Source organism: Ctenopharyngodon idella, chromosome 10 (genome assembly GCF_019924925.1).
Source record: "Ctenopharyngodon idella isolate HZGC_01 chromosome 10, HZGC01, whole genome shotgun sequence".
NCBI lineage: Eukaryota > Metazoa > Chordata > Actinopteri > Cypriniformes > Xenocyprididae > Ctenopharyngodon > Ctenopharyngodon idella.
In genome coordinates, this window is record NC_067229.1 from 45734572 (window position 1) to 45758244 (window position 23673).

At 35.1% G+C, this 23673-nt stretch overlaps 1 protein-coding gene across 4 annotated transcripts in view; it reads left to right on the forward strand.

Moving 5' to 3' along the window:
• The window catches only part of slc4a5b (solute carrier family 4 member 5b), a 44652-nt gene that overhangs the window by 7427 nt on the left and 13552 nt on the right, over positions 1-23673 (forward strand). For 2 of the 4 annotated variants that reach the window (XM_051908113.1, XM_051908115.1), the window contains exons 3-13: positions 1094-1169; positions 5213-5280; positions 5832-6032; positions 10406-10532; positions 12559-12719; positions 14003-14152; positions 16221-16316; positions 17276-17331; positions 19058-19215; positions 20687-20774; positions 20867-21021. In XM_051908113.1, coding sequence (XP_051764073.1) covers positions 5214-5280; positions 5832-6032; positions 10406-10532; positions 12559-12719; positions 14003-14152; positions 16221-16316; positions 17276-17331; positions 19058-19215; positions 20687-20774; positions 20867-21021 — 1259 coding nt within the window. In that variant the 5' untranslated portion in view covers positions 1094-1169; position 5213. Of the gene's footprint in view, positions 1-1093; positions 1170-5212; positions 5281-5831; positions 6033-6936; positions 7273-10405; positions 10533-12558; positions 12720-14002; positions 14153-16220; positions 16317-17275; positions 17332-19057; positions 19216-20686; positions 20775-20866; positions 21022-23673 lie in introns of those variants that run through there. The other 2 variants (XM_051908114.1, XM_051908116.1) reach the window with 2 other exon arrangements.

Here is a 23673-nt window from a genome sequence, read left to right on the forward strand (position 1 = left end):
TATCTATCTATCTATCTATATCTATCGTTCTATTGTTCTATCGTTCTGTCGTTCTATCTATCATTCTATCTATCGTTCTATCTATCATTCTATCTATCATTCTATTATTCTATCTATCGTTCTATCTATTGTTCTGTCATTCTATCTATCTATCTGTCTATTTGTCTATCTATCTATCGTTCTATCATTCTATTGTTGTATCCATTGTTGTATCTATCTATCTATCTATCTATCTATCTATCTATCTATCTATCATTCTCTCTATCGTTCTATCTATCGTTTTATCGTTATCTATCGTCCTATCATTCTATCTATCATTCTATCTATCTGTCTATCTATCTGTCTGTCTTTGTCTATCGTTCTATCTATCGTTATATCATTCTATCATCGTTCTATCTATCTATCTGTCTGTCGTTCTATTTATCTGTCAATTTTTCTTTCTTTCGCATGTTTATTTCTTTATTTGTTCGTTTATTTATTAAGGAAAGTACACTCTTGCATAATCACACTTTTCTAGCAAAACATTTTACAAAAATGTTGTGGTTGTGAAATGTTAGTGTTGTTCTTTGCAGGTACCACTTGGTTTGATGTTTTTAATTTAATGCATTGACATTCACATATTTTTAAGTGTTTTAAGTGTCAGATATGTTGTGGAATCACTGTATATTAGAGAGGACTATTAGAGAGGACTAAGTCCCTTTCTATACCATGGTAATACCATGGCACTTGAATATATTCAAGTGCCATGGTATTACCTGCTTATGGGACTGCCCTACAGTATGCTGCGCGTGTACAGTATTGTTTCATATGTATTGTTTTCAGCAGGCTTGGATAAAGTACTGCACAATTGTGAATTTAGATTTATGTAGAACTGTCAGACAGTAGCGTGGTTAATTACAAAACGGCCAGTGGGATATTCAGTGTGAGCGTGCTATGTGTGCGTGTCATTTCATGAACTTCATGTCACGTTTCTCTGCGTTCAGTGCTGTGCTTATGACCTGAAGCATTTGACTGTTCAGCCAATCACAAGACAGACAGACAGTGATGGATAATCATTGTGATCGGCTGTCTCTATGTGTCTGATACTGTACAGAGAAACAAGCCTGATCTCATCTGATACAGACAGATGCTCATCTCACTAGTCATCTCAACGCCACTTTTGTAACAAGGTAAGAGTTGGTTCTTTTTCATTTTAAAGCTAATGCAAAGGTATTTGAAAAGTAAGAGATTTCTCTAGCAAGTTGGTTAATATTAAACAATTACTTTTTGATGACAAGGCCTAAAAAGATCCAAGATCTAGTCAAAAAATAACTAAATAGCAATTGGGTGAAAGTTTTCATTAGTGTTAGAATTTGCAGAGACAGGTATATATATATATATATATATATATATATATATCAGGCATAACATTATGACCACATTGAGGTGAAGTAAATATTATCTGATTATCTCTTCATCACGGCACCTGTTAGTGGGTGGGATATATTAGGCAGCAAGTGAACATTTTGTCCTCAAAGTTGATGTGTTAGAAGCAGGAAAAACGGGCAAGCGTAAGGATTTGAGCGAGTTTGACAAGGGCCAAATTATGAAGGCTAGACGACTGGGTCAGAGCATCTCCTAAACTGCAGCTCTTGTGGGGTGTTCCCGGTCTGCAGTGGTCAGTATCTATCAAAAGTGCTCCAAGGAAGGAACAGTGGTGAACCGGCAACAGGGTCATGGGTGGCCAAGGCTCACTGATGCACGTGGGGAGCGAAGGCTGGCCCGTGTGGTCCGATCCAACAGACGAGCTACTGTAGCTCAAATTGCTCAAGAAGTTAATGCTGGTTCTGATAGAAAGGTGTCAGAATACACAGTGCATCGCAGTTTGTTGTGTACGGGGCTGCATAGCCGCAGACCAGTCAGGGTGACCATGCTGACCCCTGTCCACCACCGAAAGCGGCAACAGTGGGCACGTGAACATCAGAACTGGACCACGGAGCAATGGAAGAAGGTGCCTGGTCTGATGAATCATGTTTTCTTTTACATCACGTGGATGTCCGGGTGTGTGTGCGTCACTTACCTGGGGAACACATGGCACCAGGATGCACTATGGGAAGAAGGCAAGCCGACGGAGGCAGTGTGATGCTTTGGGCAATGTTCTGCTGGGAAACCTTGGGTCCTGCCATCCATGTGGATGTTACTTTGACACGTACCACCTACCTAAGCATTGTTGCAGACCATGTACACCCTTTCATGGAAACGGTATTCCCTGGTGGCTGTGGCCTCTTTCAGCAGGATAATGCACCCTGCCACAAAGCAAAAATGGTTCAGGAATGGTTTGAGGAGCACAACAACGAGTTTGAGGTGTTGAATTGGCCTCCAAATTCCCCAGATCTCAATCCAATCAAGCATCTGTGGGATGTGCTGAACAAACAAGTCTGATCCATGGAGGCCCCACCTCACAACTTACAGGACTTAAAGGATCTGCTGCTAACATCTTGGTGCCAGAAACCACAGCACACCTTCAGGAGTCTATAGTGGAGTCCATCCCTCGATTGGTCAGGGCTGTTTTGGCAGCAAAAGGGGGGACACAAAAATATTAGAAATGTGGTCATAATGTTATGCCTGGTCGATATATATACACACATACACTGTATACAGTATATATTTGTTTATATATGGTGTGTGTAATTTCTGAGCCTCTAGCGCCACCCAGTGGAATTACAAAAAATTAGTAATGGTTTTCAAACAGGTTTCCAGAACATCTCTGCCATTAATCAACCAACAAAGAGTTTATTTATAGTCTTGGACTTATTATTGTCTCTGTATATTAAAGTGGGATAGGGAAAGTATTTTAACCTAAAAAATTGACACAGTTCAGCTGTAATATTAATTGGGTCTTTTGATACTGGATCTAAAAAAGTTCAGAACACTTTGTGTAAGAGTCATTTCAAGTGTAAATGTGTAAATCTGTAGACATTTTCCCATATGTTTCCCCGTCATATGATGTGAGTCACATCGTGTTCTCCTGCGGATCAATGACGCTGTCAGTCCTGATTATCTGTTTGAGTTGTTTTCTGTCTGGTGTGAAGGACACTGTTCATCACATATTGTTAATTACTGTATTAAATGCCGTCTTGCATTACAGCGCTTCAGCTGGCAAACAGAATGATTGTGTAATTAACATGGCATTATATTACTGACAGCATTGTATTCGCTTCACACAACAGTGATGTTTAATAATAGTTTGTATTTCCTTATTCATGAAACACAAGCAAAATGAAAAAATCTGTGTACATTGTTCATGAATCCATTTGTATATAAATTGTAATATTCCAATTCAATCATAAAATTTATGTATGAATGTTTATGTACATTTTGCACATTCTGATCTTGTGTATGAAAAAGGCCTAGTGACTTTCCAGGCTATCCAAGAACCGGAGAATGAACACATCTTAATAGGAATCATTGAAAATGAGTTTTTTGGATTATTTGTCAATTTTTTTGACATATTTTTTGTTCTAGGTTTTTGAGTTTTGTTAAAGCGGAAGTGTGTAACTTGAGAGCCAATTCAGATCGATTTGTGAACAAATCATTCAGACTGAATCAAATGATTCATTGAAAAGATTTGACTCAAAAGAATGATTTGTTCATTAATCGGATATCGCTGCAGAATTTACACGATTCACTTTTAATTATTTATTCCTTCAGTATAATTTCATTTATTTAAGGCCTTTTTCACTGTAGTTGAGTCCAGTTGGATTTGAACCTGCAAGGTGTGTGTTGCAAACACATGCACTGTGCCATGGCTCTCTTTATGGGATTTTGTAATGCAGAAAATGTGGGACACGGCTACTGCTTCTGAATGTATGAATCGATCAATTATGTGACAGTGAGTGATGTAAGAGAGCCGTGTTTGTGTGTGTGTGCGCTGACTGACAGTGGAATCCTCCCATAATTATGCAGATGCATTGGGTTTTCCTTTCCCTCCAGCGAAAGGCACATTGATCTAATGAAGCTGCAGGTCCACGTGCCACATCACGCAGGGTTCTTTCAGGTCCTCTTACGGTCACTGACGCTGAGACACTGAGACGTATCCAGTGACCATGCTGGAGGCATTGAAACGACTTGCTGCTATAACTAGCTAAAACAAATAATGTAATTAATGAACACAGATTAGATGTTTTTAAATAAACTGAGGTGAAATAATGCTTTTCTAACTTTAATTAGGTAGAAGGAAGTACATGCATAGCTTCCAAAATGTTAACTAATAGATATCACCATACTTCCCCATCACTGTATATTAAGACAATTCTTTAGTATTCCAAGTTTTCTGAAATTTTTAGATGTTTAAATATGCAAATGTGGCATTATCTAAATATGGATATATTTCCAAAACAGAAATCTAAACGTTTGAAATTCTTGCTTCAATTTGTTGACATATTTGAGTTAGAGGGAATTTTGTAAGTCTCTCTTTATGACTTCAGGTAAAACTTTAGTATGGGGAACACATATTCACTATTAACTATGTCTTTGCTCTCAATAAACTCCTAATTTACTGCTTATTAATAGTTAGTAAGGTAATAGGTATTGGGTAGGATTAAGAATGTAGAATAAGGTCATGTAGAATAAGGCCAATATTCTAGTAATATTCATGCTAATAAGCAACTAGTTAAAAGACCCTAAAATAAAGTGTTACCCCACTTCATAAATCAGAAAATATGCCAACAGACAGATTTTTTTCCCCCTAATTTTTTAGGAACAAAATATTATATATGAACAAACCCCTCTGTAAAACGTTCACAATAAACGTTCACTAACTCTCGTTAATTTCCTGTTAGGTTTGTAACAGGAAGTGAGAATGGACTTGCTGATGACAATAACTTTATTTGTTGTGCACTTTGATCTTTAAAACTTTGTAGGCCTTTTACATTCACAAAGTACTATATTACACACTACATTAGAGGTAGCTAATATTCGAAAAAGCATAATGCAGGTTAAAGATATGTATTGTAATTCAAATCTAGTGATTCAAATAGATAAAGTGTAATAAACTAAACACTGAAATGTGTCCTTTAGATGTTTTCTCTCTTCTAATCTGAAAGAAGACAAGTAATGTAAGCAAAATAGACCAAAATCTCAAAATTAGCCAGTGCATGAAAAAACACTAGTTTTGCCTGTACTGTCTTGCCTTAACAGTATATCTTTTATTCTACTCTTTTTTTCCTATCAGGATGGACCATGACTGGCATGGCAGCAGGAAAAGTGGTCACCGCAGCAGACACAATGAGGATGAGGATGGTGAGAGGATGCTCTTTTTTTATGTTATTTCTTGGCAGATGTACCTGACCCATAAACCACTTTCTAATAGAGAAACAAATTTATTATTGTTTACAGTTTTTTCAAATGATCAAATAGTACAATTATTTTTTACAATTTTATTTATATTAATTTTTTCAAAATTTGTCAGAAAAATATAGCAACTTATAGACAAATAAGATAAACGTAAACTCATAGAAACATTATAATAAGAAATGTGTATATACATATATACATAGTATATATGAATACATTTACTTAATCTAAAAAAAATTTTAAAAAAAACTATTTTCTAATAAATGCAATGCAGCATTTATATAAAAAAAAAACATTATCTTAAAAAATATTTATTAGGCTGCAAAAATTAGGTAAACCGCCATGCAAGAGTGAAAAATCAAATAAATCATTGCATCGCTTTTGAACCAGAATGAACTTATTCACTGAAAATGAATCTTACTGGGGTGTGAATTGTACCGTAAATACTTCTTATCTACAAAATAGTAACTCGCAGGTCTTTCATTCTCTGGTTTTAGAGTCTGTCTACATTGGCGTTCCAGTGCCACAGGGCTACAGAAGGAAGCGCAGACATCACAGGCACACGTCACGGCATTCCCACGACCGTGAAGGCCGGCAGAAACACCACAACCGTCATGAACATCAGGATCGAGAGGAACCATGTGATGCAGATGAAGGGGAGCAGGATTCAAACGAGCTCTCTGACATCAACTCCGCCAGTGAGCTTCTCTTAACCAGTTATTATTCTGCTGATATAACAAAAATGTTCTATGGTAACTATAGTTTCTACCAAAATACAATAATTAAATACAGTTCAAAGTTATTTTAGTAACAGTGAGATACTATTATAGTTTTTGGTTATTTCGTCCAATTCTACTAACTATAAGTCTACTAACTCTCATTAATTTGCAATAACGGGTAAACTAAGTTATTAATTTGCAACTACAGGTCAACTAACTCATTAATTTGCAACTACAGGTCAACTAACTCTCATTAATTTGCAACTACAGGTCAACTAACTCTCATTAATTTGCAACTACAGGTCAACTTATTCTCAATAATTTGCAACTACATGTCAACTAACTCATTAATTTGCAACTACAGGTCAACTAACTCATTAATTTGCAACTACAGGTCAACTCGCTCTCATTAATTTGCAGCTACAGGGCAAATAACTCATTAATTTGCAACTACATGTCAACTAACTCTCATTAATTTGCAACTACATGTCAACTAACTCTCATTACCTTAACCCCCCACCCTCCACGGGAAAAAATCATAATTAAATTACAGAGTGTTTTTCTCATGAAGTAGAATACAAGTATAATTGTTTTGGGCTTTGACTAACTTGATAAAAAATAAAATAAAAGGTTTTTTATTTTATTTCCGATAATGTTTGTTTTGTTTTAAGTAACAAATGGTTTTAGTTTTAGTTAACTATAATAACCCCGATACAGTTACAGGTTTGGTTTAAATAACCTGCGTCATTGAGGATTATTGATGGAAACATGTTTTGAGAGTTGTTTGAGGTTTTAGACTTAAATTCTGAAGTGAGAGAGTCAGAAAGGGAGGGCTCAACAAAGCTGGAGGAGGAGAAAAACACTTGTTGGGCCTTTCATGCGTGTGGCACTTTGCCCTGCTTTAGTTTTCAGGAAGGAGCAACATCGCTGAAGAGAAAAGTTCAAGAACAAGAGCACTTGCTCACAGGGAAGGCACATATAAAATGAGGGAAAAGGCCTAACGGGTTCATTAAAAAGAGGCTGAAATCAACAGGTGCAAGTGGACATTCAGAACAGTTACTGCGGATCTTTTTCCTTCAATGAAACAATAAACGTTGGAGTTACTGAAGGATGGAGCAGGAACACCACAGGTCGATGGGGTCGTTTAGTATTCAGGACTCTATACAGTCACTGACGTCCAGTTTGGGCTCTCAGAGCACTCTACTGAGCAGCTGCGCAGGTACAGTCACAGACGTCACTGATCTGCTCTTCATCTCATTTCCTTGCTATTGCTGCCATTTATACTTATTTGTTTTCTCCCAGAGAGTTTCTTTCTGTAATTGTGGTCAGAGCACATTTGGATTGGAGTTTGACACTGATAGATCATGACCTTTTGAGTCTATTAGTCTATTAGTAAGTTTTTTGCTGATCAACCATCACTGAAGTCACAAGGTTGGTTGATGATTGTAGGTTATTTTTTTGTGAACCCTATTTTAAGGACTTTTTTTTTTTTTTTTTCTTTTTCTTTTTTGCATTGTGACATTTTCATGACATTTAAGCACATTTACCCCCAAAATTACTTTTCTGTAATGCAAAAAAAGAAAAGAAAAATAGATAAACTATTTAAATGGTAAAGTACATCAGAATAGCACTTAATGTACTTCCTTTTTGCTGATTTTAATATATATATTTTTAAATTGTATATATTAAAGTTGTATGTATTAAATATAAATTATATCATTATAACATTGTATATTACTGTTTTTTAAATTTGTTATAGTATATAGTCTATAGTCTATAGTACAGTAATATACAATTTTATAATAATATAATTTATTAGAATTTTATGTATAACAACACCAAATAAAAAATAATAATAATAAAGAATAATGAAAATTGCTAATAAATTCAAAAGCAAAACATCTGCAATACAATGAGTCATAAAACTGCAATATGACTGCAAAAAACAATAAATAAATAAATAAAAATATATATATATGGGCCTAAAATAGGCCTATTGTTAAAGCAAGAAATAATTATTTATTCTTCTTCTTATTCACTTTTTTCTTTTAATTTTGATATGCAAAATGAGCCACACATCAGGTTTAAAGAGATTCACCCATTGCCGCCTGATGTAAAGACACATTTCTGAGACCAATCTACAACCTTCAATAATAATTTACATCAAACTTTGTTTAAATGTTCAGTAATGTCCATATTGGTGTGATTTTGCATTAAATGCATCCATTTAAATTGTGAAACGCATTAAAATTGTTGGAAATGCATGTTCTTGTAAGGTTCTTCTCAAGAAAAAATCTCAAGATTTAACATCTGTTTTTATTGGAATCAAAATGTTTCGAGGTCAGTAACTAAAGACTGCATTGTCGATTAATCCTACAGCAACACGTACATTATATCAATAACCAACCTCCAATACTGAGTGACGCTCAAAGTGTAATTGAAGTGTATGAGCTATAAATAAGCTGCTGCGTTGTACTCTACTCTGCATTGGCATTCTACAACCACACGTATTTGTGATTTTTACTTTAGGATTAGAAGGATTACATGGAAAAAAAAAACACCCACGTGCTAATAATCCCAAGGAAAGCCAGAGATTGAGAGGAAGGTCACAAAAAGATTGTCATGCTTGAGCTCACAGGCACTGACTTGCACCTTGAGTTGCTCTAAATATCAGATTCAATGTGCATAACATTAGATTGTGAACAGTTTTTAGTAACCTCCACTGGAACTTGCGTAAACTGACTAAAGTCGATCATTTTGATTAAATCAGTACAGGTTTAGTGACATTAGATATTGATTCTGGCATTATGCATCAGATTGGATTAAGCCACTGTCACATGGTTATTTAAGCTAATCTACCGAACAAATTCTTTTGATATACTTTCAGATATCGGCCTCCTGTATGTAGAGACTTATGCACATTTAGACTAAGATATTTATCTTCAAAGGAAGATTTTTAAGATACTTATCTTTAAACAAGATGTTGATTTGAGTTATCAGCTGATGTATGACTAAAGTGAAGAGTTGAGCTGAATTCAGTGTGTTCGTAGATCTGAAAGCTCAGGCTTTTGAAATCAAATTCTCGTTCTGATTAGATACATGAATGATGATCGAATCGTTGATGGCCTCGGGAGCCGTGCTTTGTAATGGTCCTGCTCTGTCATATTCAGATTTCATTAAAGTGGTTCAACACAGGGTCATTTTAGACTGAGCTGAAGGCAAAACATAACACTTATACGTCATACAGTCCAATAGGCTTCTGTTTAATGCAAAGAATCAAACATGTTTGTGCAATTAGGGTGTGTTGAGCTGCAGGCCTTCATTGACCCATTTGCATGGACATTTTTTTATTTGCTTACTTTTTCTTAATGCTTAATTGCTTGCAATTGTCCTTATTTCTAAGTTGATTTGGATAAAGGCATCTGCTGTTTCTTTTCCAAGTTATGTGGTTTTCACATGGCATTTTACACAACAGACGAAAAATATAATATCTTTACATTGAAAGAGGGACCCGGGCCATATCTAAGAACCACCCACAACACCTTAGCAACACCCTGGCAACCACCCACAACAAACTAACATCATGCAAACAACCTTAATACTTTCATTCAGCATGAAGGATTCATTAAATTGATCAAAAGTGACAGTAAAGACATTTATTATTTTACAAAAGATTTATTTTTCAAATAAATGCTGTTCTTCTATTCATCAAACAATCCTGAAAAAGAAACTGTTTCACGGTTTTCACCAATATATGAAGCAGCATAACTGTTTTCAACATTGATAATAATAAGAAATGTTTCTTAAGCAGAAAATCATCAAATTAGAATGATTTCTGAAGGATCATGTGACACTGAAGCCTGGAGTAATGATGCTGAAAAATTCAGCTTTGCAACACAGGAATAAATTACATTTTAAAATATATTAATATAGAAAATGGTTACTATACATTGCAAAAAATATTTTACAATATTACTGTTTTTACTGTATTTTTTTATCAAATAAATAAGCAGAAGAGACCTCTTTTAAAACCATTAAAAATCTTACTCACCCCAAAATTTTGAATTATAGTATATATATCAGATTATAGCATAGTAGAAGGAATACAGGAAGTGATGGAGAAAATGAGGGAGAGGTTGAATCAGGAATGGTTGGAAGCAAGATTCAAACTTACCCCACCCACAAGTCTCAATGTTTTAGAGCATGTAAAGCTCTGACACTTTGTTTGGCTTGCTTGCATTACTTAAATACAACATATGTACTACAAATACTACTCCATTGCGTTTTAAGGTAAATGCATGGCTTTGCATTTTATCAAACTATCTTATGCTTTGGTTTTGTGTGTGTGACAGTGTCCCCTGCTGCTGAGAGACTGCGCCACATCCTCAGGGAGGAAGATGAGCCCACACCAACCATCTTCACCGAGATGGACACACTGCAGCATGAGGGCGGAGAGATGGAGTGGAAAGAGTCGGCCAGGTGATCACACAAGATCACACAACACATCAGGGTTTTTCAATCTTTTAGATGCCATGGACCCCCAAATTTAAAAGGCATCTATTATTTATAAACACCCAATTTATATGCTGAGATATTAATATTTTAAATCTAAAATCAGTTTCTATTTAGTTACATTATTATGCACTTTTTCAACTCACTATAGTATAGTTAATTTTTATTTTTATTTATATTATTATTTCATTATTTTAGTCTAATTTAGTCTATTTAATAGATTAATAACTTTTTTATTTTAATGGCATATTTTCATTCATTTTAATCTAATTTATTTATTTATTTACATATTTATTTTAGTATTAATATTTATTTTTGAACATTTTTTTCTTATTTCTTTTTTACACATTATACTTTTTTTTTTTTTACCGTTTTTCTCTAGACCTTTCCACAGACCACCTGTCACTACCTTGCGGCCCCCTGGGACCAATGGATGTAATGACATTAAGGCAAAAAACGTTAAAATGGATGTGTCACTCAACCCCTGATTTAAATTATGAAAAGGTCTGAGTTGAGTGACACATCCATTTTAAAGTTTTTTGCCTCAATGTCATTGCTGAGCTTAAAGGGTTAGTTCACCCAAAAATGAAAATTCTGTCATTTATTACTCACCCTCATGCCGTTCCACACCTGTAAGAGCTTCGTTAATCTTCGGAACACAAATTGAGATATTTTTGTTGAAATCCGATGGCTTAGTGAGGCCTCCATAGCCAGCAATGACATTTCCTCTCTCAAGATCCATTAATGTACTAAAAACATATTTAAATCAGTTCATGTGAGTACAGTGGTTCAATATTAATATTATAAAGCGACAAGAATATTTTTGGTGCACCAAAAAAAACAAAATAACGACTTATATAGTGATGGCCCGCTGATTTGACACAAAAGATTCATAACGCTCCGAATCTTCCTGAAGCAGTGTTTTGAAATCGGCCATCACTATATAAGTCGTTATTTTGTTTTTTTTGGCGCACCAAAAATATTCTTGTCACTTTATAATATTCATATTGAACCACTGTACTCACATGAACTGATTTAAATATGTTTTTAGTACATTAATGGATCTTGAGAGAGGAAATGTCATTGCTGGCTATGCAGGCCTCACTGAGCCATCGGATTTAAACAAAAATATCTTAATTTGTGTTTCGAAGATTAACAAAGGTCTTACGGGTGTGGAACGACATGAGGGTGAGTAATAAATGACATTATTTTCATTTTTGAGTGAACTAACCCTTTAATGTCTTCCAGAATTCATATATTTACATGTATGTATTTTGCAGACACTTTTATCCAAAGCAACTTACAAAAGAGGAACAAAAGCAATTCGTCAAAGAGCCAACAATAATCATAATATTAGTATATTATAATTCATCAAGAAATAATCAGAAAAGGTATTGCTGTCATCGTTGATCCAGCCCTCATGACAGTCACGTTTACATATCAACGTCTATTCAGAAATTTGCTTTTCTTTGGACATGGTTGTGTTACTTATTTTGCATGCAAAGGGCTTAGCCAGTTGTAACAGAAATAATTTCCATATTACATTCTGAATGTCTTAAAGGTACAGTTGCAAAAACTTTATAATGACTAACTGATGACACTTTACAATAAGGTTCCATTAATTAACATCAGTTAACTACATTAGTTAACAATTTAAAAGACTTCTAAAACATTTATTAATCTTTGTTAATGTTAATTTCAAGATTTACTAATCCATGAAATCAGTTGTATCTATTAATATTATTTAATGACCAGAGCTAACATAAACATTTGTATTTTTATGAACTAACATTAACAAAGATAGTAAGTTAATGTTAGTTAATGCATTAACTAATGGGACCTTATTGTAAAGTGTTACTGACTAACTTTATAAGGGGATTTATTGATCATGTTGCAATAATTGATCATGTTACAAATGTAAAACCCATCTGTTGGTACATGGGAAGAAAGTGTGTTGTCAAGGTAATGTTGCATCTTCTGTGTGTTGCATTAGGTGGGTTAAGTTTGAGGAGAAGGTGGAGGAGGGTGGAGAGAGGTGGAGCAAACCACATGTGTCCACACTGTCTCTGCACAGCCTGTTTGAGCTGCGCACCTGTCTGCAGACGGGCTGCATCCTGCTGGACCTGGAGGGATACTCTCTGCCACAGATAGTGGGTCAGTACACCGTCTGCCCATAAAGAGCAAAGAACAGACCTACAGAACTCGAGTTTCAACACACATCATTCACAAAGTACTACAAATTCTGCTTATTTAATATTCCATTTAATAAATATATTGTAATACTCGTCAAAATATATATATTTTTAAAGAAATGAATACTTTTATTCAGCAAGGATGCATTAAATTGATCAAAAGTGATGGCAAAGACATTTATACTGTTACAACAGATTTCTATTTCAATTATATTCTGTTCTTTTGAACTTTCTATTTATCAAAGAATCCTGAAAAAAAAATGGTTTCCACAAATATATGAATCAGCACAACTGTTTTCAACATTGATAATAATCAGAAATGTTTCTTGAGCAGCAAATCAGCATATTAGAATGATTTCTGAAGGATCATGTGACACTGAAGACGATGCTGAAAATTCAGCTTTGACATCACAGAAATAAATAATATTTTAAAATATGTTCAAATAGAAAATTCTTCTTTTAAATTGTAATAATATTTCACAATATTACTCATTTTACTGTATTTTGATCAAATAAATGCATCCTTTGAGAACATAAGAGACGTCTTTTAAATACATTTTAAAAATCTTACCGACTTCAAACTTTTGAATGCTAGTTAATATTGGCTCATTTGATTTTGCTTCTAGCTATTAATAGGAGTGCAGTATATTTTCCCACATTTAAATAAATTCCACTGAATTCCACATATTTTCCATTCAAATTATTGCAGATGATGTGAAGAAAAAATGATTCAACAATTCTAGCATGCAGTAGATGATATTGCTCAGATGTTGCTCTTTTAAGACATTTAATGGTGTTCTGCGAAATGTTTAATTGAAGTATTGGCTTTGTGTCACATGTTTCTCGTACAGTTTCTGAGAAGAAATAAAAATAAAACCAAATGAGACTGTGCTTCACATACAGTAAGAATATAGATATATACAGTTAATGAAATTAGCAGCTGATTTAATTTGGTTTTGGGAAAATATGATGAGAATGTTCATATTTAGATCTCAGACTTTGATTACAGGTTGTGCCATGTTAGCAAATCTGAGCAGTTTGAGACATTGTTGAGATCTAGAGGAGACAGAGTCTTTTTCCTCAAGAGAAACATATGAGAAGCTGTAGCTTTCCATATGCTCCATATTGCTGTCTAGGAGAACAAGTTGAGACCTCATTTGTGGTTTTTCTTTTTCTTATGTGTTTCCCTGTGATATTCAAATATGGATTTTAATATATTTGTGTGCATTTTTCTCCCTTTCACAGATGACATCATTGAGAAGCAGGTACAGGAGGGTCTTATAGCTCCAGAGCTCCGTGAGAAGGTCAGTTTCGTCCTCTTGCGGAAGCACCGTCACCAGACCAAGAAGCCCATCCACCGCTCGCTGGCTGACATCGGAAAATCCAGCCCCGCGAGTAAGTGTCCGCTAACCTATCCCGCAGTCAGTGATATTCCCAGATCTCTCTCTCTGACACTTGCTTTTTCAAATCATTTCCAATAAACTTTCTTTTTCTTAAAGTGCCCCTATTATGCTATTTTAAAGGATCCTAATTTTCTTACTACAACAGGTTTACATGCATCAAAGGTCAAAAAACGCTTTAATTGTCTCATAATATACATTGCACATCAACTAATTTCTCAAAGAGTCTAAAAACGACTCGTTCGAAGATTGTCTCTCTAAGCCCCGCCTTTCCGAGAGCTACTCTGCTGTGATTGGTCAAGTGGCCCGTCAAAGTAGATATTTTTCACGGGCAGCCAATGAAGATCATAGGCTGGCATTATGCAAATTTGTTAAATTGTTACATATGAATTCAACATCTGAGCAATATAATTTTGACTACTGCATGCTATAATTGTTGAAGACTGGAATTACTGACGACTTGTTTCGGTAGTTCAGAATCGGCTCTTTCTTTTAGGAGACAATAACTTTATTTGTTGTGCATGTTGATCTTTAAAACTTAAAAGGGAACTATTATGCCCCTTTTCACAAGATGTAATATAAGTCTCTGGTGTCCCCAGAATGTGTCTGTGAAGTTTCAGCTCAAAATACCCCACAGATCATTTATTATAGCTTGTCAAATTTGCCCCTATTTGGGTGAGAGCAAAAACACAGCGTTTTTGTGTGTGTCCCTTTAAATGCAATGAGCTGCTGCTCCCGGTCCCTTTTCCAGAAGAATAAAAAAGGATCTTGCTTGGAACAAAGTGAGTGAGGAGGTCGTACAATCTAGTAAGTTGTAAAAAATGCTCTTTACTCAATTTGAGCTATATATATATATATATATATATATATATATATATATATACACACATATTGAGACTACAAGCTAGCTAAAGCCGGCAAATTAAGCTTATTCGCCGTATTTTACAACTACTTTCCCGCTGACGAGTTGATGTGTTTATTCAGAGGAAGTGTGCAGAAACGAGACTGGAGCCGCCTGGCAAAAGCCCATCTCATGGCGCGAATTTGCGTCTGTTGTGAAGTGAATTTCACGCGCGAATGAAGCGAATTTCATGTGCAAATGAAGCGAGTAAACTCAAAATGTTCAAGCGTCCAACTGCGCGTGAATAGCGCGATTTATTCGCGCAAGTCGCGTCTGGTGTGAATGCACCCGAGCTCACAAATGTTTAGTTGCTGAGTGTCTCAATCACACGCCCACTAAACAGCCAGTGAGAAGTGTTTGGCGTAGAGGTCTTAGGTACAAGCTGCAAATCTGTCTGTGATTTAATTCAGTTTAAAGCTATTTGAAACAGCGCCTACTTAATCAACAACACTAACGTGCAAATCAGGAGAGCCGATCCAGTTAGAATACTGTTCAACCAACAATTCAACAACATTTATCATGGATTTACTGTGGTAACACTAACTGTAACCGTGGTATTTTGTCAGAAATGTAGGTTAATATCTCATTTTATTTCATTTTTAATATATTAAATGAGTTATAAAGGCCAAATTACAGGCTATTTTTTGTCATAAACTTGCAGTTTTGTGCATTCATATTCATATTAAATGTGATTATAGACTAAATACCATAAAGCCATTCTAGTATAGAAACAAAATTTTATTTCTTGTAGTGAGGTTTATGAAAAACCAGGGTTTATGTAAATTTTGGGGTTTGTGATGTCACCAACCCGGGAAGAATCTCGTTGTAGTCCCTACCAGTCGTTTGTTGTAGTCCTAGAGAATTCTTTAAAAGAAAATATCTTCCTTTGCATTGAACTTTGAGTGTCGTAACTTTGCAGATATTGTTTATGCTCAAACAGCAACATTACACACTAATTAAAGTTAAAAAAAGTGAAATCATTATTACCCTTTAAACAGACCTTTAATATTCACAAACAGCTATATTACACACTGCATGAAATGTAATATCTGAAAAAGCATAATAGGGGCACTTTAATTTCTTGAGTTTCCACTTCATTCTTTTGCCTGTCCTGCCATCTTCACCATGTCTTTCTCTGTGTCTGATCTCGGGTCTGTGTCAGACCGCAGTCCGAGCCCGAGTCCTCGCTCTGGGTCGGGTTTCCATCGCTCCACTGAGGACCTGCGAGGTCGTCAGAGCGGCGGCCTCAGCAAACTGCGTGAGTCTGAGCTTCTGGTTCTTCTACCTTCCATAGATTTATCTACAGCTACTTCCAGATCTCTGGAATTTTCCATCTCAAGTTCACACTGGCAGCCATTAGATGTACTTTTGGTTTTCTAATAAGCTTTCCTACTGTCTCAAGAATTGTTGCCCTAAATCACCAACTCACATCAAATTGCGTGACCAGTGTGAACTCCCTTTAACTTTGCATTGCATCATCCACAGACTAACCGTTTGTAGTTGCAACATTTCTCAAGAATGTAACAGCGCATTTCTGCCATTGTTCTGAGGATTAGAGATTATTAGAAAGGTCTTGACTTTGGTTTTCCATTCTTGTTTGTCATGATTTGTTTCTGTACTCTGGTTACTTTAGGCCAGAAAAACAACAATCTTTTTTGGACAAGTTTCCAAAAAGCATACAAACGATTAAAAGTTTAGAATAATTAAGATTGTTTTTAATGTTTTTGAAATGTAATATTGTGAAATATTTATTTAAAATAACTGTTTTCTATCTCTATGCAAAAATTGGACTTTTCAAGCGAATGTGACTTTTAGAAGTTTAAGAAGTAACATACCAAGAAGTACTTTAGTAACGTAAAGTAACATGGTATTACCATCCAAATCTGAAATCTTTTTTGGGGTGTCTATGTCCCATTGTTTTCACTTGCAAAATAATTTGATGATTTTGTTGTTATATTTGGCTTGCATTTGACACTGAAATCACATCTTAATAATTAAATTCTGTTTTATTTTATTTTATTTTACTTCAACTTATCTCAGTTATTTGCCAAGGCAAGATTTCTAATTTTCATATAGGTGTTTTAAGTTTTTCATCTAATATTTATATTTTATTTTATTTCAGCTTTATTATAATCAATTTAATAGTTTTAGTTTTAGTTTGAATTATCAGTAACAACACTGATTCAGTTAATAAAGTGTTTCATCTATGCTTTTCAGATCCTTCTCAGTGCCGTAGCATGAATGATATTTCCGTCACGCCCAACAACGACCAGGTACAACAGTTTTCCATTAGTATTACTAACATTGTGATATATTTTTTTTCACATGAACATATTTAAATACATGGAAAATGTATTTATTCATTAGCCACAAAGTAAACAAGATAAAACAAAAGCACTGCATCAGGGGCCTCGGCTTATTTCTGAGAATTTATGTAATGGAGGTGAGACATATGATCCATAATTTATGCAGGATGCTGGGGATAATCTCCATATAAGTCACTCAAATGCTGCCAGCACTCGTTAGTCTTTTTGTAATATTTCATTTTGTTTAATCATTGGGTATGTGGTGCAGAAACAAAAACAATGAAGCAAAAAATGAAATGCACAATAAAGCTCTTATTTTTGCCAAGGTATTTTGAGGTGATTGAGGGGCTTTAGTGTGCGAGAAGTGTCGCTCTCAGCTCACTACACTTCAAAGTGGGCCAATTCTGAGTCCACTTTAATGAGTTTCTTTGCTTTAAGTGACACCCACGGCTCACTTTCATGTGGCCACTGCCCTCGACAGGTTTCATTTAGGGCCTACAGGAGCATGCTGAGTTTGAGAGTTAAGGGTCCCAGGAATTATGGGGGGATAGGTGTCAAATACATGCAGATTTCATGTGCAAAAATATTTCATTTAGTTAATTTATATAATTTGATTTACTGATATTCATATGCATTTATTCATGTATGAATGTCATTGCATTATAACAAAACATCAAACCAAGTATAATTTTTTTTCAAGAAAGATAGCAAAAGCACACTTTTCAAGCAAAACCTTTCAGAAAAGAAGTTTGTTAGGTTTGAAATGAGGGGAACCAACTTTACCAAGAACCAGTTGGTTAAGCGTCATTGCAAAAATGAGAAGCTAGTTCTGAAGTTCTGAAAAAAGCCTTAGCAGTAAGCCAGAAGGTAGTGTTGTAATACTTGAGACCGGTCTTGGTCTCTCGACAGTTTTTTGAAGTTCTTGGTCTTGATATTATATTGTTGTATTATTCTAACTGTATTTATTGATTAAATACAAGACATTTCTGAGGCAGTAAATGTGGATCTTTTAGATGAATATAATGAGTACTGGTCTCAACACACACCGATTTTGGTTTTGACTTGGTCTCAGTTTAGGTGTTCTTGACTACAACACTACCAGAAGGTCAACCTCTAAGTGAGACCTAAGTGTCTATATATTAGGGCCATTTTCTTGTAAATTAAAATGTTTGTGAGGAATAAGATCTATTTTGGACAGAGAAGTGGAACCTGCAGATTTGATACTCATATATAGACTGAAACAGCAGCGAGCGATCTGTCAAGAGGCAAAACAGAGTCAGGACATGAGAAAGGAGTTTGTTTATCGTGGCAGAAAATGAATTGACTCTGAAAGTGGCATTAAAAGATTAGCCGATTTTGACCATAAGCACAGACCATTCCATATCCACGTGTTCTTTCAGGCCACCGTTGCCGATCGGTTCATGTGTGTGCATTTGCTTGCCTGGTTTTCCCGGTGTGATTGCGTAACTTTATTGATCTGCCATTGGAAAAAATGAGACGCTTCCCATTTCCATCACATGCGGGCACATCAGACATTGATAATGGAGCTCATATTGATACTGGTATCATGAATGAGGCACAAACTCTTTCCAACATGGAAAGTTCATGACCTATGCATCTGACACAGACCATGTGGTCTAATTTAAACCCACTCACCCATGATGCCTAACTGCACTGTTATCTCGCCCACCAGCTGAAGAATAAATTTATGAAGAAGATCCCCAGAGATGCTGAGGCGTCTAACGTGCTGATCGGAGAGGTGGATTTTTTAGACAAGCCGTTCGTGGCCTTCGTACGTCTGGCTCAAGCCGCAACACTTGGAGGCCTTACTGAAGTCCCTGTGCCAACCAGGTGATCATCAACAAACATTTTGCATATGTTTATTGGCTGTTTAAATAGCCAATAGCCTTTAGTTTTATGTTACAGTCTGGCAAAACCGCTCTTGACTTGAACCATAGGACAAGAAACTAATAAATTCCAGACATTTTCTTTGCAAATGATTGGAAATATAAGTGTTTGTGCAACCAAACACAAATTATGATTTTTACATTAAAAACAATTACTGAATGAGTTTATTTGTCTTGTTTTCCAGTAAAAGTTTCTAAACCTATGGAAGCCAATTTCTGCCACATAAGGGGAAAAAAACAAAACGAAAAAATGAAAAAATGACTTACTAAGGAAAAATGAATCTTAGTATCTTAAGATACTAAGATAAAAAGCTTAAATAATTATGACAAAAGTCACTTTATAAGATAATTTCGACTTTTTATGTTAAAATTACTTTTATCTCATTTCAACTTTTTATATCATAATTTTTGATGTGGCAGAAATGGACTATATATGGACAAAATATATATTATAAATATATATTGGATAAATATTAGAACTTTTTCTTAAATTTTTCTTAATTTTTTTCCCTCAACCCACTCGTCAATTGTTTATTATTATTATTATTAATTATTATTATTAGTAGTATTTTAAATCCGACCAGCTTTATTGAGGTTTATGTTTACAACAAGATTGAAAAAAATAATAATTTGAGGAACAATTAAAGAATCGAATAAATGATATATATATATATTGAGGTTAATTTAGCTTAATTTAATCTTATAATGAAGTTGGGATATATGTTTTACTGGAAAACAAGACCATAAAGGAAATAAGGAAATAAATAAGTGTGGTCAAGGTCAGATGGTATTTATAATTTAGGGCATCGTGTTTTTATAAATATTTTGGTAATGCTTTGGTATGGGGAACACATATTCACTATTAACTACAACTTATGCCTCAATAAACTCTTAATTTACTGCTTATTAATAGTTAGTAAGCAGTGTTGGGGAAAGTTACTTTTAAAAGTAATGCATTACAATATTGTGTTACTCCCTAAAAAGGTAACTAATTGCACAATGCCTCTGCACTTACAATTTCTCTTAACGTAGGACAGGAGAGCTGTCAGTCATTACATGGGAGAAAAAGTAGCTCAGACCTTTTGCTGTAAATTTAAAAGTAATGTGTTACTTTACTTGTTACTTGAAAAAAGTAATCTGATTACATAACTCAAGTTACTTGTACTGCGTTACCACCAACACTGTTAATAAGGTAGTTATTAATATGTGCTTAATATGTGCTTTATAAGTACTAATAAACAGCCAATATGCAAGCTAATAAGCAACTAGTTAAAAGTGATAATTGTTCTCCATACTAAAGTGTTACCAATATTTTTGATCCATTTTACAGAAAGAGAAAGACTACATTTTAAATGTGTGATTATGCTAGTTTTAATCATATACAATGTGAATTTTTTTTGTGCTGTATTTTCCAGGTTCCTCTTTGTGCTGCTCGGTCCCAATGGCAAAACCAAATCCTACAATGAGATCGGTCGGGCCATGGCCACACTCATGGTTGACGATGTAAGAGAAAGTACTAGTAATTCTGTGCCTCAAAGTGTAGTATCATCCCAGTATTTGTTAACAAGTCTATCTGTATCTGTCACCATCTTTAGCTGTTCAGTGACGTGGCCTATAAAGCCAGAGATCGTGAGGACTTGATTGCTGGGATTGATGAGTTTTTGGATGAGGTGATAGTTCTTCCTCCTGGAGAGTGGGACCCCAAGATCCGCATCGAACCCCCAAAGAAACTGCCTTCAGCAGAAATGAGGTATTGAATCATGAATCTATGTATGTTACCAATTAAAAGTCTGGGGTCAGTATATTTTATTTTTTATTTCAATAAATTATCACTTTCATTCAGCAAGGATGCACTAAATTGATCAAAAGTGACAGTATAAAGGTCTGTTCACACCAAGAACGATAAATATAAAGATAACGATAAAGATATAGCTCTAAAAATCATTCTGAATATATCATCTGACAGTTGGGGGGGAACAATAAACATAAAATGCCATCTTAGCAGCGCGTCACCGCACGTCACTCCCGGATAACTGAAAATGGGCAAAGAGGCGTAACATGGTTGAAACTGAGGTGATTGGTTACTGAAACCACGCCTGCCTAGCTCGACGTGATCATGTTATCAGGCTAAGGAGCTATCTATCTATACTATCTAAAATATTAATAAAGATAAGTTATATCATTTGAAACTTATAAATGTTTACTGTCAATATACGGTGTCTTTTTTACGATATAGATGCTCCAGCACCAGTAATTGTAATTTGTGTCAGGTGTGCAAATAACAACACGCAAAATCAAACGGGACTTCATACCTTTATAATGAAATAGCGATCGCGAGATGAATCCAATCCGTTGCACTTGGGTAAAATGTCCATGAGTGTCCATTGAAAAACAAAAAACAGTACTTTTTGTCCACAAAAGCGTTAAATCCATGAAATATTGATATATTATTCATTGTTTGCATCACATTTCTTCTGAATGATCTGCTCTCTATCATCGTTCTTCAAGAAATTATGCAACCTGAGCAGTTTATGTTGTAAAACTGTATATGATCGTATACATCTCACAAACAAATGAGCCCGTGTCCAAAGTATAATTTTTCAAAATGCAGCGGTTAAATATCCAAGCAGTGCTGTCGGAGTTTTATATCAAACAAAACTTATAGCCAATGCCACGATCCAACAACAAGTGTTCTGTTTATCTTCCGCATGCGTGCACATGTACACAGACACACATCTGTCTCGAGTCTCGACCATTAACGCCGCAAGACATATTATTTTATAATTGTATATGTTATTATTTTATAATTGTATAAAATAATCCCAAAAAAAAGCACAAACACGGCAGAGATGCCAAATTCAGCGGCTGGAATTAGCTGAGGTAACATGACGACTCACAGACAGCAGCGGCAAACCTGTCACTCAAGTGACCACGCCCTTAATTATGCAGAACTTTAAGGCTTAATATAATATAAACGGATGAGTTATAAAAAAATTCACCCCCCTCAGAGTTGTCATGAAGGGCAAAAGTAGCTGTATAGACCAAAACCACAATTTGATCCAGGCTGTAAACATGTTTTTTTCTGCTGTAAAGTTGGCCATTTTAACATGGGACTCAATGAGATTCTGTTCTCTTTTGGAGCCTGTCTCTAGTGGCCAGTCGATGAATCGCAGTTTAAATCACTTCCGTATTGGCTTCAAGAGAAACTGGGGGAGGTTGCCGCTTGAGTTGGACGTGTGTGTAGGTGACGTGCGCAGTGGACCAAACCATTAGGCAAGGGAGGGGTGACTCAAAATGTTTCTAAACTTAAAACGCCTGTTTGCGTTTGTATTGTTTTACTACTTACACAATTATTTTAAGTATATATCATTTATTTACAATACTTAGCGTGTTTTTTTTAATAATATTTTTTTGGGGGGACAGCACTCAGATGGGGGGGGTCCTGACCCCCCCGACCACCCACGATTTACGCCCCTGGGCTAGCAAACAGTGTAACATAAAATTAACGTTACCTCAGGTATCCAGCGCTAGATTCGACAACATTGTCTTGCTTCCTTCTGAAGTTGCAGTGAAAAAGAATAGTTGTTGTTTTTATTCCACTATGTTGACTTCGTAAGCTAAATTCACTGTTAGATTATATCGATTACGCTAGCTATTCACTCGAAACAGCATGCTGAGGACATCTGCTGGTTAAAGCCTGTAAATGCAACAAGAACAGCAAAAACATGTTGTACACACTTTGAAACCGCAGCGCGTGAGATAACAATAAACAACAGATCATTATCATTCGTTGGTGTGGACACAAATATAGTTATTGTTATAGTTATCGTTCTTGGTGTAAACAGGCCTTAAGATATTTATTTAAAATGTTAACATTGTAAATGCTGTTCTTTTGAACTTTCTATTCATCAAAGAATACAGAAAAAATGGCAGCACAACAAATATTAAGCAACACAACTGTTTTCAGCATTGATAATAATCAGAAATGTTTCTTGAGCAGCAAATCAGCATATTAGAATGATTTCTGAAGGATCATGTGACACTGAAGACTGGCGTAATGATGATAATAATTTAGATTTCCCATCTCAGGAATAAATTTAATTTTGAAATATATTCAAATATAAAACAGTTACTTTAAATTGTAATATTATTTCACATTTTTACTGTATTTTTGATCAAATAAATGCAGCCTTGGTGAGCAGAAGATATTTCTTTCAAAAACATTAAAAAATCTTAACAACCCCAAACTTAGTAGTCAGTAGTGTATATTGTTAACATAATAGACATACTGTACAGTTTAGACTGCATTATGATTAAAAGTACACTGTGAAAAATATTTTCTAAAGTAAAACATGTGGTAGCATCTAAATTAACTGAATTTTTTCAAGTAAAAAATATGATT